Source organism: Microcaecilia unicolor, chromosome 3 (genome assembly GCF_901765095.1).
Source record: "Microcaecilia unicolor chromosome 3, aMicUni1.1, whole genome shotgun sequence".
In the NCBI taxonomy this organism is placed as follows: domain Eukaryota; kingdom Metazoa; phylum Chordata; class Amphibia; order Gymnophiona; family Siphonopidae; genus Microcaecilia; species Microcaecilia unicolor.
The window spans coordinates 330,862,918-330,883,759 of record NC_044033.1 but is presented as its reverse complement, the minus strand read 5'-3'; the positions used below and the strand labels follow the sequence as shown (position 1 = coordinate 330,883,759).

Sequence of the window (20,842 nt, the reverse complement as noted above, 5' to 3'; positions counted from 1 at the left end):
CAATGTCCCAAATAGGAAATGGAGAGGGGATGACCCAGCAGTGTCTCCTTTCTGCCAACATAAGTCATCCCACAGACTCCATACCATCCCCACTAACCGTCAGAGCACTCCCTCTCTCCATAAAAACCTCACCATACCCTGAATCCTCTTGCTTACAACCAACCATGTAAAGAAAGTATGTCCCACCCTCCCAGGGTATGGGCCCTCCCCACCTCCCCCATCCCATAGGATAGCATTCTACCTGATAAGGGAACAGGACTTCTACCTTGAACTCCCCCTCCCCCTGGACAAATCATCCCCAGCCCCCTTTGAGTAGCCCCAAATCACCTAGCATGCATGAATCTCTCTCACCCCTCCATTGAAAAACAAAAATCCTGTAGCAACAGAAAACAAGTCCAAGCATTAGTGTCAAACCATGTAGATCTCTAAGAAAGCTGCACCATCTCCACGGGGGACTGACAAGTCCATGGTATCTGGTCTGGAGAAAACAAACCAGCAGCCACCCCAAAAGAGAAGAGTTCATCATCCTCAGAGGACCCCGCAGATACTGGATCTTACTCTGCTAGGTCGGCATCTTGCAATGGAGGACTGTCACATACATCTATTCTCCGGATGAGGCTCCCGGGGCTTTGGAGGCAGTTGGTGAACCGCTTATGCGGGCATCTGTACACGAAGTGTACCCTTTCCTGGGTCTAGATGGGTGGGATGTGGAAGGTTCTGGTAACTTTTTATCCAGGTCAGCAAGAAATCTGTGCACCCCCCTTGGGGGTAGTCAAAAACTTGCACCTGCCACTGACTGTCACTACCAGTTTGGCAGAATACCACAATTCCACTCAAAGCCCTCTATTTTGGATCTCTACCTTGTAAGGAAGGAGCTCCTTGTGCTTTTGTAAAGTCTCTAGGCTTAGATCTGGGAACACTCGACTCTCCGATTGATCGTAAGAGCAGACCAAGTTGTCGCACTCTCCTGAACAACATGTCTGTCTCCTGAAAGCAAAAAGCTTCATCACAAAGTCCTGAAGGGCTAGGGTAGCCTCCGAATGAGGTATCAGTTTCTGTAGGCCCACTCAATTTCAAACTGTGGCGTCACAGGAGACTCATGGAAGAAGAACTCAGGAGTTTCTTAACATAAGTCACAGGGTTCCTGTCTTCTCTACCCTCCAGGACTCCTGGGATTCACAGAATGCCTACCACCTGTTCTCCATATTGTCCATCAAATGTAGTGTGTTGCATGAGGACTTCTCCTCTTCCCAGTCCTCCTCCAGTGTACGGAGCTTTGATTCAAGCAAATCTATCTTCCAACCTCGCCACTATCAGGTCCACGATTTCTATTTTAGCACCTCTGATTTCTTTGAGGACCAGGTCCCACATCACCTCTGGCATCCTGGAACTGTCATCTCTCTGACTCACAGGCAGGGGAGCCAGAGATGGTGACTTAGCAGGGCTATTAGAGCCTTTACTCGAAGGTCCTGCTTTAGCTGCATACATGTCTCTGGTGTTTTGGGTCTAAGGAGTGGAGGAGTGGCCTAGTGGTTAGAGCATCAGTCTTGCAATCCAGAGGTGGCTACTTGAGCTACTACTGAAAAAGGTGTGAGCAAAATCTAAATAAATAAATAAATAATAAATAAGTTGTTTCGGCATAGTGCAGTGGGAGCAGATCGCCCAGAGACCCGCAGTACAGGCAGATAAGCTGGTTATGTGAGCACAGGACCCCTCAATCAGCATAAGTATCCAAACTGACCTCCAGAGGGCAGGATAACCACCCACCAACAAGCCAGCCACCATAGTCTCCAACCTGTGGCCACTACCCTGCTGTGTTCCGGGGTCTCCTGGCTTATTGGACCCCAAGGCCTCCCTCAAGGGTCATCTGATCCAGCGCAGCAAGATTCAATGCAGTCCAAGGTGCTTCCTGCCACCTCTTGCCTCCCGTAGCCACCAACCTCACGCAGTCCTGTGACAGAGTCTGGGGCTGAGCGTTCCAAGTGCTATTTTCCTCCCTATTGGGGAACTATGGATTCCGGACTAGAAAACAGGCCACCTCAGCACCACCCAAGGTGCGCTTCTTCTGCCTCTCACCATGGCACACCATCTGATCCTCTCTGGCCTCAGCTCCGCGGTCTCAGGCCCCCGACTGGGCCAGTCACTCCACCGCCGTCTGGGTTGCAACATCGCCCCCACTAACCACTGCATCTCACACTGGCTTCCTCCACCTCAGGCGCTGATGCAAGCATCAAATCACCTGCAGTGCTCCTTCACTGATCCGTGACTAGGGTCCCAGGGCCCCGAAGCTGCTGCCCCAGATTTCAGGTGAGGTTTAAAGAGTCCCAGAGGGTTTCCACCAAAGTTGGGGGGCCACCGGAGGTGAGGTGGAGGAGGAAGCTCTGCGAAACTACTTCAGCATGTGGCCATCTTGGTCACAAGCCCTGCATATCTGGGTTTATAAAAAGGTTTGGACAAGTTCCTGGAGGAAAAGCCCATAGTCTGCTATTGAGATAGACATGGGGAAAGCCACTGTTTGCCATGGGATTGGTAGCATGGAATCTTGCTACTATTTGGGATTTACCAGGTACTTATGATCTGGAGTGGCCACTGTTGGAAGCAGGATACTGGGCTAGATGGACAAATGGTCTGACCCAGTATGGCTATTCTTATGCATAACTTCATCAGGGGGAACTTCTCATCTGTGACAACACTCCACTGATAAGTCCCATAAATTCTGAAAATTGTTAATAGGGTAATGGATGGAAAGCACAAATAAAGCAGGTTCCAGGTCAGGTTTATTTCAGACACCATAAATAGGGCTGTGGAGTTGGTACACCAAATCTTTGATTCTGCCTCTTCTATTTTTCTACTGTTTAACTGACTCCTATTGAGATATTTTTTTTTAACTTGATATACTGCTTGTATTGCCATTGCATATCTAAGCAGTGTACAATATAAAATCTACAAACAATTCATTGAAAAATAAACTTTGAAATAAAAAATTATAATAATGTTTGCGAGAAAACAATAATACTCCAAACAGAAAAACGAGAAATATGCAACTAAATATACTTCAGAGAGAGGAAGAGGAATTATTTCACAAATCCACAGGAAGATGGTATACCTGGGACATTTCCATTCACACAAGAAACAAAAAGCTTGATGCAAAGAACAAGATTGTGGAAAAAGAGAAAAGCACAAGAACGGCACAACTAATAGAAGCGTTGGTATCAAGCAGTTATTCTGTACCACATGTGCAGAAAGCAAAGATCCTCAAGTACTAAACAAACTGGATACAAAGAAAATGTGGAAAAAAGATACAGAAATTTTCACAGCTATATTGGGCACCACTGGTATTATTAAATTTCCACACAGCTTGAAAATAAGTAAACCTTGTGTCTGAATTCCAGGAGGCGGATCTCTTTGGCATTATTTATTTATAGCATTTATATTCCACATTATCCAAAGCAAGTTTGGGTTCAACACAGTACAATAAGGATTAAACAAAAGTAAAAGACAATAAGAGGTATAATATCATAACAGTAGAATGACTCATTTGAAAATAAACTAGCTAAGAGAATTGCAATGGTCAACAGTAGCAAGGAATTCACTAAATAAAAATGCTTTCAATAATTTATGAAATTTTAGGCAATCAGAAACATGCCTAATTGACTTTGGGATGGAATTCCATTATTTAGTAGCTTGGTACGAGAAACTGGTATCATGAGTTGACTTATAACGAAGATTCTTCCAATTTGGAAAATGGAGAAGTAGGTAGTCTCTCAACGCAGGATAGGCATTGCATGATATTAAATGCAGCAAGTGTTACATATAATCAGGTAGAAGACCAAAAAAAATTTTGATAAACAAGGGCGCATTTATAGGACTCTTCCATTTATAGGAAGCCAATGCAACTTGATTAAAAGAGGAGCTGATTTGGAAAACTGAGGGGCTTTGCATACAAGAAGGGCTGCAGTGTTCTGGGCTCCTTGAAGTTTTTTAATAAGAGAGATGTGTTTCATAAAAAAGATATGTTTTTTGATAAGAGAGATTGGCCCTGGTGAAAAGGTACTTCACATACAATTAGTGAATCACCTTCTGTTCGCAGCCCATCTTACTATATAGCAGCTAATTACAGAGAGATACGTTCCCCTCTGAATGGTACAAGAACGTATGAAAGATCTATGAGATGGAGCAGCTGATAGCTATCTCCTGACTGCAAATAAAGTACTTCAAAGACTTATGGCCCCATTTCAGCAATACTTGCAATCTCTTTAACAGTGAAGAAGGATGGGGGGCTAGACTCTTAGATTTCACCCTTATACTGACCCATTGGCTCACCACAGGCTCTACTGAAGGGTAATGGTCCAGTAGCAAAGCTCAGCCAAGTGGTTTTTGCTCATGTTTTGCTTTGTCTCCTGTATCTCTTTTATGGTCTATGATACTTTTCTCTCTCCCCTCTCCCTCTGCCTTCCTGAGCCTGAAAAGTTGTTTGTGACTAAAGAGCAATGGATCTACATACTAAAGAATGACACAGGGACAGAGACCACAGTAACTGTGGGGATGGGGAAAGAGCCCATGGGGATGGAGTGGGGACAGAGCTTAAGGGGACAGGGTGGGGACAAACTTTGTTCCCGTGTCATTCTCTACTTTGAAACCAGTTAATGAACTGGACCATTATTTATGTTTGAGTGACGCTTAGATGGCGACTCCGGCTGTGATGAACTAGGGTCGATACCGGGCAGACTTGTAAGATCTGTGTCTCATATATAGCAATCTGGATTAGGATGAGCTGGAAAAGGCTTAGACAGCGACTTCAGTGGCTGGAACATGAAGACAGTGCTGGACAGATTTTTATTGTCTGTGTCCAGCAAATGAAAAGATGAATAGGCTGGAGTAGACTTTGAAAGCAACTCCAGTAGTTGGAACACGAGGATAGAACAGGGCAGACTTCTATGGCCCATGTCCCAGAAACGTCAAAGAAAGACCATAATCAAGTTTATAATATCATGTTCATTGTTGATTTAATCATGAATTGATAATGAGAATGAGTATGACCACTGGGCAGACTGGATGGACCGTTCAGGTCTTTATCTGCTGTCACTTACTATGTTACTATTAATCATCTCTGCTCCCGGGATGATGCACAGACCTCAGCTCTGACACAGGCACGAGCATCAGATGTTACCTGACCTACTGGCACGTGCTTGTGGTGACCTCTAAGCACACAGTGCCAATGAATCAGACACAAGTCTTTTATGTGCACACCAGAGTGTTTCAAGTTCCAACTTTCGTTCCTTCCTTGCCTGCAGTGCTGCGGCTCGAACCCAGAGAGAGACGAAAGAGACGATCGGAATTTTTTTAATGTACCATTAAATTCTTGTGGGGATGGATTAAATTCTTGCAGGGATAGGTGGGGATGGGTAAGATTCCAGTGGGGACGGGTAAGATTCCAGCAGGGACAGGCGGGAATGGGTAAGATTTCTGTCCCCGTGCAACTCTCTGATTTGTGATATATAAACTACAGTTGCACAGTATATTGTTCCTTTTTATACCTTAATAAAAAGATTTAAATATAAAATCATAAGTGTTTGAGGCTTCTTTAGATGAGGACAGAGCCCACAGGGATGGGGTGGGGACGGGGCAGGGACAGAGACAGGGCCTGCAGGGACAGATTAAGGATGGAGACGGAGCCTGCAGGGATAGGGTGGGGGCGGAGATAAAACCCATGGGGATGGGGCGGGGATGAGGACAGATTTTGTCCTCGTGTCATTCTCTAATACATATCTCAGGGAAGTGATGCAGAAAAATATTAGTACACAGATCAGCCTTCTGTGCACACACATAAAATTATTGTTTACAACAACACTTTCAGATCTTATCAAGCTGTTCAGCACAAAAGTAGTAATAAAAGTCATCTTTGTAAACACTGGTTACCTGCTGATCATCAGGGGTCCATATTCCACAGGTGATCTGACTTTCCAAGTTTATTTCTGATGACCAATGCCTCTGTCCACTCACTGACCCAACAAGCACAAATCCATCCCTGTACGAGATGAGGGCTTGAGTCCCGTCATGGCTCCATGTAAAGTCACTGACCTTGAAACACAAAATGCAGATCTTACTTAAATAATAATACTGAAGTTTTGTGGTGGCCATCAAATAAACAGAGAAATACACAAAGAGCCGAAGCAAATACTTTAACCTTCTAGACAATTATTTCAACTGTTCTGTTTTAATTTCATTTCAGCAATAGTGACGACCATCCTATGACTGTCACAATACACATATGCAGCAATGAAATACATTATTTGCAATCCTGATTACAGAAATCTATACTCATGACCTTTGACTGAAATAAAATAACTGCAAAGGATTCTGTATTGTAGTGTCAATGTGGGGGGGGGGGGGGGGGGCAATTTTGTTAACAGGGCACCAATAAAAATTCCAAAACTGCACCTATTTTATAAAGGCAACAGAGGCCTTTGCACTCCCAAGAACTATCCCCAATAGTGTATGCTTTTGCACAAATTTACACTTCCATCAAAGCAGCTGCAAAGTGTATTCATATACTCCCTGTTTGGGAAAGGGAATGGGCCTTGATATACCGCCTTTCTGTGGTTTTCTGCAACTACATTCAAAGCGGTTTACATAGTATATACAGGTACTTATTTATACCTGGGGCAACGGAGGGTTAAGTGACTCGTCCAGAGTCACAAGGAGCTGCAGTGGGAATCAAACCCAGTTCTCCAGGATCAAAGTCTGCTGCACTAACTACTAGACTACTCCTCCACATCTTAATTTCACCCAAACTATAACCCCAGGGATGCCCATGAGTATATCACATGAAAAGTAGACGCTGTACATCTGTGGCCTACTTTGTATATGTGTATCCCCCCACCCCGTTACATTCCATTTAAAACAGCCATCTTCTCCATGTTAATACATGTTTTATAAAATTAAAGCACCAAAAGGTAAGTGCAGCCCAACTGCTTTATGATATTTTTGTCATGAGATGGAAAAAGTGGAGGCTGATTCAATTTTTACAACATGGAGAATATAGGAAGCATCCTCTCCCCTCCCCCCTCAATCTACATTCCCAAAATAATCAATGTTTTTATATACTGCGTGAGATACAGTACACTATAGGTGTAGTCTGGGAAGGTCATGTGGGGAGGCACCCCCCCCCCACCAATGTTGCAGGTGCTAATACTGAATTGATCCCCTCATTATCAAAAATATGACTTCTCTTCCCTTTGCCTCCCTCCCCAGCATAAGGCAGCAAGCTACACCTAAGCAGCACACATAACCCTGGATTCTACATTTCGGTTCCAAATTTCCGCACCCAACTTTGTGCACATATCAGAGATGCGCATGCAAATAAATTAACTAATGAGCTTGGAAACATCAATAACTGGGTGCTAACAACCAATTTTTGATGTTAAATGGCAGTCTTAAAAATTTGTGTGTGCATCTCACTGCGCACTGTTCTATAAAGCACAGCACCTACTTCAATCGCCTGTATCTGAAAAGGGATGTCGCCAGGGGCGTGTCAAGGGCACTCCAAAAAGTTGCATGCAGATTTACAGAATTTGCCCAAAGGGTGCCTAAGTTGGATGCCAGCATTTACACCTGCACGGCAAAAATAAGATGCTACGCTTTGTAATCTATCTATAAGATTCAGTGCTGTAAATTTACTTTACCTTTATTCCCTAGAGTTGAAGCTAAGACTTGCTACTTCCTAAAACATGTGGAGGGGCATAATCGAACGGGGGCACCCATCTCTAATGACGGCCCCGTAAAGTGGCGTACCTGACCGTATTATCGAAACAAGATGGGCGGCCATCTTTCGTTTTGATAATATGGTTGGGGCCGGAAAATCTCAACATTTGGGCCACCCTTAGAGATGGCCGACATTGGTTTTGGCCGATAAAATAAAGATACATACCAGTAGCAAGTATTCTCCGAGGACAGCAGGTTCAATATTTTTACGCATGGGGTCATCATCCGCGACGGCCCAGGAGACGGAAGAAATCTTCAAAAGCTCAAGAACCTTCCCGAACGTTCCGCCGTGTGGGCCGACCCACCGCACATGAGTGGGTGGTTTCCCACCCACGACACGAACGTGCAGTGAGCAGTTTAATAAAAAGCAAAACAATATAAGTAAAACAACTCCAATAGGGAGGAGGGAGGGTTATAAGAATATTGAGCCTGCTGTCCTTGGAGAATACCTGCTACAAATATGTATCTTCTTTTTCTCCGAGGACAAGCAGGCTCAATATTCTTACGCATGGGGTATCCCTAGCCCCCATGCTCATTCAAAACAATAAACATTGGTCAACTGGGCCTCACAATGGCGAGGACATAACAGAGATTGACCTGAAAAGAAATACAACTAAGTGAGAATGGAGCCTGGAACAGAACAAAAATGGGCCTAGGAGGGTGGAGTTGGATTCTAAACCCCGAACAGATTCTTCAGCACCGACTGCCCAAACTGGCTGTCACGTCGGGTATCCTGCTGAAGGCAGTAGTGAGATATGAATGTGTCGACTGATAACCACGTTGCAGTCTTGCAAATCTCCTCAATAGAGGCTGACTTCAAGTGAGCCACTGACGCAGCCATGGCTCTAACATTATGAGCCGTGACATGGCCCTCTAGAGTCAGCCCAGCTTTGGCATAAGTGAAGGAAATGCAATCTGCTAGCCAATTCGACATGGTGCGTTTTCCGATGGCGACTCCCCTCCTGTTGGGATCAAAAGAAACAAACAACTGGGCGGACCATCTATAGGGATTTGTCCGCTCCACGTAAAAGGCCAATGCTCTCTTACAGTCCAATGTGTGCAACTTGTCCTCACCAGGGTGGGTACGTAAACGAGGAAAAAATGTTGGCAAGACAATTGACTGGTTCACATGGAACTCCAACACCACCTTCGGCAAGAACTTAGGGTGAGTGCGGAGGACAACTCTATTATGATGAAACGATATAAGGTGCATGCACTACCATGGCTTGGAGCTCACTGACTCTACGAGCTGAAGTAACAGCCACAAAGAAAATGACCTTCCAGGTCAAGTACTTCAGATGGCAGGAATTCAGTGGCTCAAAAGAAGCTTTCATCAGCTGGGTGAGAACGACGTTGAGATCCCACAACACTGGTGGAGGTTTGACAGGGGGCTTTGACAAAAGCAAACCTCTCATAAAACGAACAACTAAAGGCTGTCCATAGATAGGCTGACCCTCTACACGTTGATGGTAAGCACTGATCGCACTAAGGTGAACCCTTACGGAGTTGGTCTTGAGACCAGACTCTGCTAAGTATAGAAGGTATTCAAGCAGGGTTCGTGTAGGACAAAAAAAGGGATCTAGGGCCTTGCTATCACACCAGACGGCAAACCTCTTCCATTTAAAAGAATAACACGTGTTCGTGAAATCTTTCCTGGAGACACCCTCTGAAAGGTCTAAAGAGGCAACTTCTAAGTTCTCAACTTCCAAGCCGTGAGAGCCAGAGACTGGAGGTTGGGATGTAGAAGATGAGGGAACCAGATCTGACGGGGCCAAAAAGGTACAATCAGAATCATGGTTCCGCGGTCTTGCCTGAGTTTCAGCACAGAGAACTGGTGCCTAAGCCTCACTATGTGGGATGGTGGAAAACATGGTGCCTGCAGGCGCTTTCACCAAAGAAAACTTGACCACGCCCCACCAGAATGGGCTGGGAAAACACTATGCTCCCCGGTTTCAGGCCGCCCAGCGGCATCCAGTGACACAGCGGTCAGTGGGCCTGCAGGGGAACAGAAGTAACAAACGTCCAATGCTGCTCCCCGGTTCCCACACCAGCAGTCGTGCTGACGAGACCCTGCCGGCGCCGCCATCATAAAAATACTCACCCCCTCTTTGGGAATCTGCCACCAAAGGCAAGTTTGATCCCCTCACACCACAGCCGGAACTACAAACAGGCACAAGCCCACTGTGCTAATGTGAGCTAGCTGTGAGATGCTCTTTTTTTTATTATTATTATTTTTTTATAAGAGGCAGGAGAGGGAGCTGGAGCAAATCTCAGTCAAGGTACCTCAAGGCAGACTAGTAGGGGACTGATGCGGGAAGGAAGGGAGGGACCTGGCACCACCAGGTGTACACCTAGACCCTAAAACCGGGCCACCTCAACCCTAAAAGCCCTACCGGGCTGGGAAACCAGGCCAGGAGCTAAACAATCCAGAGCTGCAAGGATATGACCACCCACCTGCTAGATAGAGAGAATACCAACACTAAGGAGGCTGCACATGACCATAAATAGTAAACCTCTGAAGTTCTCTCTATCTCCACCTGCTGGTAGTGGAGATAACCTACAAGTCTCTGGATTGATCTGTGGGACGCTATGGAAATCTGATTAATTTCTTTGACTGGGTGTTCAGAAAATTGGATAAAGGGAAAGTGCTAGACACAGTGTACTCAGATTTTTGTCTTTGGCACAGTTCCGCTTAGACTGATAAGTAAACTGAGTGCCCTCGATATGGGCCCTAAAGTGACTGTCAGGGTTAGGAACTGGTTGAGTGGGAGGCAAAAGACGGTAGTGGTAAATGGAGTTCACTCTGAGGAAGAGATGTTACTAGTTGTGGGCACAAGGTTTGGTTCTTTGTCCGATTTTTTAAAAACATTTTTGCAAGCAATATTACATAAGGGCTTTCTGGTAAATTTTGCCACTTTGCGGAAGATACCAAAATCTGCAATAGGGTAGATACTTCTGAAAGTATGGACAACATGAGGAGGGACTGTAACCTACATAGAGTGACAGTTGTAGTTCTGTCCTAAGGTGAATTATTTTTCCTGTTACCAAGTATCTAACTAAACTGCTCTACACGAGCAACATCGAATTTTCCTTGCTCAGTCTGTGGTGGTCCACAAGCAACAGAACACAATCAATAGTGTCCTACCATACCTGTAACAGAATGCTGCTTGCCTCCGGGATCACTCCCGTATTCCTGATTCCATTACAGTTTAATTTTTAGATTTACTTTAAGAACATGTCTCTATGCCATCTACAAACTACAATCCTTTCTTACTCATGCTAATACATTTGCACCGAGTACTCTGTATCTCAGCTGGATCCTAAAGTGCATTACAATTTAGTACTTCACAAGCATACTTGAAGTCAATTCTGTTTTTTTTAATGAAATCTGAAATGCAGGTCCTCCAAATGCAGCTCATCATGCTCCTAATGGTTTGAACAAACAGATTAAAATGAACATCAAAACAGTACAAAATTATAAAGGAGTGGAAAATATATACAAACTGAAGAAGTCTTCAACAAAATCATACTTGAGGTCATCCTATTCATAAATAAATATAAAAACAATGCATGAGAAAGTAAAAGTCTGTCATAGAAAAATATGACAGCTTATGGTGAATGATGCAAGATGAAACTTAACCAATGCAAATCTATATTGTACTGCTCCCACACAAACTTTTAAGGTGAAATGTGGCTTCACTGGGCTGTGGTTTTCATGACTTTTAAATATACGTTTGTGAAGGAACTGACCTTGGATTACACCATACTGAGCCACAGAGGAATTCTTATTTGTTTTTTTTGTTTTTTTGTAAGTGGAGATCTCATAAAAGATACTATTACCTTAAGCTAAAGCAGTAATGGCAGCTAGCCTTAGATTAACCCAAACTGAATCATACAAGATTAATTACATTTCTGTCACATAGGGTGATGATGTGTTTCTGTGAGCGAAGGTGCTTGCTTCAGTTGAAGCTAGCTTTTATGAGGTCTCCATTCATAGAAATGCATCTAGTTTTTCATGAATCCTCATGTTGTCATTTTATATTTTTATATCTAGTGTGTGCCTTTTATTCCTAATGCAGACACAAATTTAGTCTTCTGAAATCCCAAGTTACTGCTAGCATGCAACCTCCTTCCACAAGACAACATGAAACCTCTTTTCATTCATCCTCTTTCCACAAACCTAGAATCATTCTCTTAATCTTCAGCTTTCCCCCTCCCCCAACAAACCTGGAATCACTCTCACTTCTCAGCCTCTACACAAACCTCAGATGCTTTCTCTGTGACATCCCACCACACAACCACTCTTAAGTATAACAAGGCTCGATTCCTGCCCCTTCTCTTTCAACATACTTCCACTTCTCTTGACAATTACATAATCATCCTCTGACTTCCTGGGTTTGGGAAGGAAGGCAACAACATTTACAGCAGCATATTAAGAGAATGTGAAGTTAGCTCATGCTCACAGCATAAGTGGCCCTGCTCCCACCAGGCATCCATGTGGTTGGAAAGACTGTCGGGGAGGGCTGACTCAATATTTGCACTCACTAAATCTGTTGCCATTACTGATGGTAGAGCAAGAACAGACAGAAGTTCTGAGCTGTGGAGAGAGGAGGAGGAAGGAGAGACTGAAGACCAGAGTTGGGCAATCAAGCATATCAATCACTGGTCTCAAAAAACTCTTGCAGATTCAAATAGAAAGTTGTGGCAGATTCATCTACAGCTCTAAAGACAAGATGTAACAAACATTCAATCAAAATGGGGGGAGAGTCTCTTATCTTGAAATGAATATGTACTCAATTCCAAATCTCCATAAATTATACGTCCAAAGTCCCAACAAGGGCCCCTGTTTTGCCTCATGCTGCATCAGGGGATAACCAGACAAGCATTCTTTCCCGTTTTTTATTTTTAAGAATCAGCATTAAATATCTGAGGTCTTTTTTCCACATTTCATTTTTGTTTATACTGGTGATCTTTGAGTTTTGGATTAAAATGCTTGTGAGCTTGCTCATGCATTGAGTGAACAGTGAATTGTTTTAGTGTTTGATATTTAATTCACTGTTATCTTCAGTTTTCAAATAATCCATTTACCTTGGTAAATGAGTTTTGGAAAGTTTAATATTTAAAAGTATGATGTCTTGAGGTGTGGGCCAGTTTAGAGGCCTGAAAGTTAATTGAAGAGGGGGGGGGGGGACAAAAGGATGAAGGTTCACCTCAGTCATCCAATACTCTTGACCCAGCTCTACATAAATGTTGCCTCCACAACAGCCTTAGCCCTGGCTGACTCAGGAAACCAAATCAAACCCATGTCCTCCATGTCACTGAACCAACCCCTTTTTCTCTCTTTTACCACCCACCTCGCTATGCGTGCCTCCCTCCAGATGGCACACCTCAGCAAAAAAGGCAATTTTTACCAGCCCCAAGAGCTGAAAGAATGATTCCCCTGAAACAATCCTCTCAGTGCCACTCTTCATGACTGGCAGGGTAGTAGAAGAAGGGTCATCATTCCTCACACCAAGGAAATTGAACTCATCTCATAGCCCACCAGCCCTGATAATCTTGAGTTTACTGTGTGTACTGCAGAATGCAGCAATGCTGAGGCATACGGCCAGCAAAGACAATATACTTTTATCCCAGGCTACGGCATATGTAATTTCACCCAATTACAACAATAAGTCTTTATTTCGGGGGGGGGGGGGGGGGGTGGAAACAGGCCTGCCTTCATGACCCTGATTTAATCCATATTGAACTACCCTGTAAACACCATGAAAACACCACTCTGTTCTCTGTGATGTCAAGCACTGTAGACGATGCAGGGATCTCCCCATACAAAGGGTACGCAATTAGACGCTGAAACGGAGAGCCTGCAATCACAAAGTGGAGCTATTATTCTGTTTTGTGAATGCTGAAGGTCAATTAAAAATCAGTACCACAGAAAGGTAGCTTATAGGTGACTGTATCGGTATCTTGTAAGGTTAAGGACCCAATCTTTCTAGCTCCACAGTTCCACAAGGTCTCAATGAAATGCACTCATGCAACTGGTATCAACTAGAGAATGACACAGGGACAGGGACTCGTGGTAACAGTGGGGATGGGGACAGGGGAAGATCCCATGGGGACAGGTGGGGATGGAGACAGAGCCCATGAGGATGGGGACAAACTTTGTCCCCATGTCACTTTGTACTTTGAAGCCTGTTAATGAACTGGACAGTTATTTATGTTTGATTGATACAGACAATATTTTTATTTTTTTGGAAAAACAAGCAAACAATTTGGCCACAGCTAGCAAACTTTGCATGGGGGATCCTGTACATCCTAGACATCTTCTATTGAAAGAGGAACTGTGGAAGACAGGAGAGCTAGACTGAATCCTGAGATTGTTGATGACTTCTTATTCATCCACAGATTTAAAAATCATAATAGTTCTTCACAAGGCATATTTCTCCCCTCTAGGGTATACAGAACGGGTTGTATTTTGTACCCCTGGACATTTTAACATGGTGGAATAGGATTTCTTGGGGTAGTAGAAGTCAGCTATTGTTGGGACTGAAAGGGTAGAGGGTGGTGGTGGTGGAAGGGTTATTATAGCTGCTCATTGTTATTATTGTTTTCTATTTGTAATTTATATACAACAGTTGCACAGCATATTGTTCCTTTTTATACTTTTAATAAAAAAGATGTAAATACGAAATCATAAGTGTTTGAGGCTTCTGCAGATGGGAACAGAGCAGGGACGGGGGCAGGGGTGGGGACAGAGACAGGGCCTGTGGGAATGGGATGGGGATGGAGACGGGGTCTGTGGGAACAGGGTGGGGATGGAGACAGAACCCATGGGGACGGGGCAAGGATGGGGACACATTTTATCCTCATGTCATTCTCTAGTATCAACCCCCATTTCCCACCCCAGCACTCATAAAACAGCACAGGGAGAAATGGGAATATACAACTATAGGAAAGTGCAAGGCTGGCTGGGGGGGAGTCCGGGTAAGAGAGGTAAAGAGGAGTGGGAAACCGGGAATCTTTATTCTAAGCCACGGTGTGGTTTAGGAAAGGTCAGCTGCTTCGTAGCACTGCACAAACCAGACACAGGGTTTTGTTTTATTTTTTCTTTGTTACCCCATTTTGGATCAAGGAAGTGACTGCAAGACCGTGCAGCTGCCTGCCCTTAAGGAATCTCCCATCTTCTCAAGTAGTAATACAAATCAGAGTTTAGTTACACTTACAAGCCACAGAGGCACAATGGATTGGGGAGAATTTGTATTTCAAATATGCAGTCCTACGAACTAGCAAAATCAAAAACACTTCTCAGCAATCTCAGACACAAGGACAGGAGAAAGGCATTTTCAAAGCTGCTAAATTTAAAAACCTAGAAATGGCTGTAGGATGGTATTTTTGAAAAGCATCCATGCCTACTTAAGTGTTTGAACTACTTTAAGTCTACTACTAATGACGGTAAATAGTAAATGTTGAATTGTTGTCCCATTTGTTTTGTGTGTAACATCCAAGTTCATGTAAAGCCTTTGGTTCAGAACTGCGACTTCTGACCTGCACTGACACTGCATGAAAGGAGAGTGCTGCGCCAACCAGACTCACAGCTCTTGCTGGTTTCAGCCCCAATGACCTCCCTACAAACTATTTACATTTTGCTAAAAGTAACCCACCCTAATGCCCACTAGGCAAACAAGGATTCAAAGTACATAAAGTGAATAAATCAGATCAAATCAAACTAACCAGTACCTAAGACAAATCATGAAGCAGCAGTCAAAATCTGGATGAAGTCTCCTGAACAGAACTTACCACCAAGGACTATGGTTTACTATATTCCTGGGAAAGGAACCTCTCAACCTGAAGCTCTGATAAATGTCTCTCTCTTGCTTGAGACTTCTGATACCGAATTAGCAACTGCAGCTACATTGGTGGCTACAGTTGCACTATTACCAGACAAGAATTGGATCTTTCGTCTGTTTTTCCGAAACAAAGATAAACCCTTTTTGGGTTTAAAAGTCTTAATTTTCCTGATGTCTCTAAGAAGACACGACGGCGAAGGAAACAATTCCTGCTCCTTAGGCCTGAAGTTTTACACTTGGGGGGTACCTTCTTTTTAAGATACCCCTGCAAGTGTATAATAAGGTTTAAGGAGAAAAAATATGTATTTACAGAGCCGTCTCATGTATCTTCACTCATAACCTCAGTGAAAATGGATAAGCGTTAATTATAAGTGTTTGCTCTACTTAACAGTATTTGTATAATTTCTGTTTTTTGATAAACCTTTAGATGATTTGTCTCCAGTATTTTCCTGAAATCTTGGATCACATGTATGGACTTGAGTATAGTTTTCCTGTTAAGGTGAAGCTTAAGCTTCACTTTTTTTTCCTGTTTGTATTATTATTTTTTTTTTTTTACATAATTTGTAGATTATTATATACTTTTCCTGAACAAGAGGATTGACTTGTAAAATATTGGATAATATTAATAAATACATAAATTTAAAAAAAAATCTGGATGAAGTCATCAGATCTCGTAAGAAGAGTTATACAGGACAAATAAAGATACAGGAGGAATAAAATCCTATGTTTATGGAACAAGACATCTCAATCAGCTAAATCAAACATATAAATGGCAAGTGACCGACTCACCTGCAAATGCGCAGTAGAGACAACCCTCTCTGTCCCGCCCTCGCATCAAGACATGACATCAGAGGGCGGAACAGAGAGGGAAACAGAGTCGGACTGTCGGACGCTGCCGCTGGAGCCTGGAAACGAACATCGCGCACACCAACCTCCACCCTCCCCCCCTTCATCCCTGCCGCCGCTCCCGCCCCCCACCGTATCGGGCCCCTTGCACTGACCTGACAGCGCCTCTCACCTCCGTGTGAAAGCGCTGCAGGCAGCAGCAGAGATCTGCTGCTGCCTGCAGCGCTTTCACACGGAGGTGAGAGGCGCTGTCAGGTCAGTGCAGGGGGCCTGGCATGGAGGGGGGAGGGAGCGGCGGTGAAGAGGGTAGCTGGAAATCTCGCCCGTTTTAATGGGCTTAACGGCTAGTAAATAGTATTAAAATATGCACTGTTAATTTTCATAACCTATGATGCTGACCTGTGCCCCACGATCATTCACCAGCTCCACAGACCATCTGCGTTCATACTGAATCCATACAAATATTCCACCATCTGCATCACAGGTAGCAAGTTTTTGAAAGGGTTCATTCCATCTTACCAGGACAACCTAAAAAAATTAAAAAGAATTTAGGAAAAGAAATGCAAGATTATCATCCTATTCTCCACAGCAGAGCAAACAAAATTAATATACAAACCATGACAAATTTCCTTAAAGGTATACATTGTAGACAAACAGAAAGGCAAATCTAGCCTTCACATACATCTTTTTTTTTGTTTTGTTACATTTGTACCCTGCACTTTCCCACTCATGGCAGGCTCAATGCGGCTTACATGGGGCAATGGAGGGTTAAGTGACTTGCCCAGGGTAACAAGGAGCTGCCTGTGCCTGAAGTGGGAATTGAACTCAGTTCCTCAGTTCCCCAGGACCAAAGTCCACCACCCTAACCACTAGGCCACTCCTCTGTTTAAAAATAACAAGCCGTATATGACAAACTATTCTTTAGAAAAATCTCTCTGCACCTGGAAAAAGCAGAATTAATTTTTTTCAGTGTTACTACAGTAACAAACCAAACAAAAGCACTCAAAGATTTTAGGCATGCTCGAGTAATATGCTACAATGATTCACAGGTCTTGACCATTCAGAGTTAAACTACGCCCTCTCTACTTTTGTTTCTGTGCTATGCTACATTCATTCATAAAGTGCAATGGAATTAATTTTCCTGTTCCAAATAGGAATGCTCATCTCAAGTTTTATAAGTAACCAAAGCACATCATTTGGCTTTCGATTCTAGGTTTATTTATGAGTGATTTTACATTCCACCATTACAAAATGAATCTATACCAAATCAAAGCCAACATAAAACAGTTCAAAACAGTAAAAATATAAAAATCAATAGATAACATTAAATATAAAAATACATAAAAACCAGTTGTTAACATACAGGAAGAGGGGTAGCATTAGCTTAATAACTAGACTAACGCATCACAAACCAGAGTTGAACTCCCATGTCTCCCACTGATGATGTTTGTGACCTTGGAGGTTATCCTCCACTGCATCAATCTCCAAGCTCACTTGGGCAGGAAAATAACTTGTATACCTGAATGTATCTTGGCTTGAGTTCAGATTTGGAAATGGCTAGTAAGATCAAAAATCCAAATCCAACTGTCAAGCAAATTTGTAAGGGAGCATCCATAAACGAGGGTCAGCGTGTAAATTGTTCTCAAACCAATTTGTAATCATAGGACCCAAAATTGTTCTTGATTTTTGGTAATTTTGTGTAATTTCAAAAGATGTTAAAACTGTCACACTTTTGAACTGGAACAAGCAAATACTACTTCACTTTTATTTTTTTTCCAGTTTATGTTTCAATATTTTTATTGATGACTCATCAGAACAAAAACACATTCCATCTTGTAAACATATCAAACACAATACTGAACGCTAAACAATAGAAAAAAAAAAACTAATGCTTAGTTTAGTCATCCAACTTTTATCCATTTTTTTCTCCCCCCCCCCCCAAACCCTCCCCCCTTTTGTTTTAAAGTTTAACAATTTTTTATTGACAAAATAACAAAATTGACAATCAACAGCCTCCATCTGCATCCTTTTAAAACAAGACAATCTGAGTACACGGATGGTGATAATAGCTTCATCAAATTTTTAAACATTTGCTCCCCCCCTCCCAACTCCCCTCCCCACCCCTTCAAAGTTCATGAGAACTATTCTTCCACTGTCACATACGTGTAACCCAGTAGGCAATATAGTGCAGATTCAGTGGAATGACGAGCTGGTAGCTTCAAAAAGTTCCATCGCTTAGAGCTCTAGTGTTCCATATCAGTAACAACATTATATAACTTCCTTTCCCTCCGTCCCTCCTCATCTGCCAGTATACTCAGGGCAGATAACAGTAACCACATGAAGAATGAATAATAATGTGGCAGCCACAGCCGCGTTTGAGCTCTTCAATTGATTAGTTACACTCACACTAATACAGCAGAAATCTGGTCCTCTAGACATATTCCCCCTTCTACCATTCATCTTCTCCCCCCCCCCCCCATACATTCCACATTCAACCACATTCACCCCAATGTGTTCAACACTTGGCTGCGCACTCTAGGCGAAATTCCTTTTAAGTATGTTCCCCAGACTTTAATGAAAAGTTGCCGCCTTTTTGCCATGTATCGGGCCTCGCATGCCTCCCACAGCATAAGCTCGTGTAGTTTATTTCTCCAATACCAATACGATGGTGCCCTGTCGGTGACCCAGTAATTAAGGATGCATTTTTTCCCCAGGATGCAAGATTTACTCAAAAATAATTTCTCTTCTCTTGTCCCTCTGTCTCACACTCCCACCACACTAAATAACTACCTTTTATTTTTTTTTCCAGTTTAAAGACAACTTGATTAGCAGATAACCAATTTGTAACATCGGTGATACAACAAAAAAAAATTTAGAGCCACTAGCAGACCTCAGTGCAGCAATGCCGACATAGACCAATTCACTTTGAATAGGCTCCGTTGGCACTGCTGCACAGGAACTGTTAGCGCAGCTTGATAGAACATAAGAACAGCCATACTGGGTCAGACCAATGGTCCATCTAGCCCAGTACCCAACTTCCAACAGTGGCCAATCCAGATCACAAGTATCTGGCAAAAACCCAATTAGTAGCAACATTCTATGCTACCAATGCCGGGGCAAGCAGTGAATTCCCTCATGTCCATCTCAATAACAGACTGGACTTTTCTAAACTTTTAAATACAGATATGCTAACTGCTATTACCACATCCTCCGGCAATAAGTTCCAGAGCTTAACTATTTACTGAGTGAAAAAATATTTCCTCCTATTTGTTTTAAAAATATTTCCATGTAATTTCTTTGAGTGTCCCCTGGCCTTTGTACTTTTTGAAAGAGTGAAAAATCGATTCACTTCTACCCATTCTACACCACTCAGGAGTTTGTAGACCTCAATCATATTCCCCCTCATCCGTCTCTTTTCCAAGCTGAAAACCTCCAACCTCTTTAGCCTTTCCTCATACGGGAGGAGTTCCATCCCCCATATCATTTTGGTCGCTCTTCTTTGAACCTTATCTAATTCCACTTATCTTTTTTGAGATACGGCGACCAGAATTGAACGCAATACTCAAGCTGAGGTCTCACCATGGAGCAATAAAGAGGCATTATAATATTCTTGGTCTTATTTTGCATCCCTTTCCTAATATTTCCTAGCATCCTTTTTGCTTTTTTGGCTACCACCATACACGGGCAGAAGATTTCAGCATATTGTCTACAATGACACCTAGATCCACTTATTCGTAACACAAGCATGACAAGTTTACTAAAAGGTAAAAACAATAAATAAAAGTTATTAGCCTTAAATACGAGGTGGAATACAGGTCAGCTATGCTCTCCTGTAGGCAGTTTTGTACCAAATGCCAATTCAAAAAAATGAGCTTTAAGGAGAGATTTAAATCTTACAAAAGAGAGTTTGCTACATAGATATGGAGGTAAACTGTTCCAAACAGAAGGTGCCAGGAAAAAATAAGCAGAGTGCCAGGTAGACTCATAATGAGCATTTTTAGGTGATTGAAGAACTAGTCTATGGGAATCCATGGAACAAAGTGATTGGGAAGGAGTATAAGGGAGTTGATGACAGATAAGATGGTCAACCCTCTATGAGCCAAACAAAGAACATTAAATTATTATTTGTTACATTTGTATCCCACATTTTCCCACCTATTTGCAGGCTCAATGTAGCTTACATAGTGCCGGAGATGTGATTGCAGACTCCGGTGTAAACAAATACAGAGTGAAGTTGAGATAGGATAAGGTTCATGTGGCATAGCCACATAGGGGCGTCGTACACGGAAGAATTGTGTTGTGTCCATACTGTGTTTTGGTTTTATTGTGTCCATACTGTATTTTGGCTTTGTCGTGTTGCAGCGGTCGGGCTTTTATGTTGGGTTGGT

General features: G+C 43.0%; 1 protein-coding gene across 4 annotated transcripts in view; it reads right to left on the bottom strand.

The window, feature by feature from the left end:
* Nucleotides 1–20,842, bottom strand: part of TULP4 (TUB like protein 4) — a 226,044-nt gene that overhangs the window by 128,101 nt on the left and 77,101 nt on the right. For all 4 annotated transcript variants that reach the window (XM_030198414.1, XM_030198412.1, XM_030198411.1 and 1 more), the window contains exons 3-4: nucleotides 16,854–16,982; nucleotides 5,920–6,081 (exon numbers count right to left, since the gene is read on the bottom strand). In XM_030198414.1, the coding sequence (XP_030054274.1) occupies nucleotides 5,920–6,081; nucleotides 16,854–16,982 (291 nt within the window). The remainder of the gene's footprint in view (nucleotides 1–5,919; nucleotides 6,082–16,853; nucleotides 16,983–20,842) is intronic.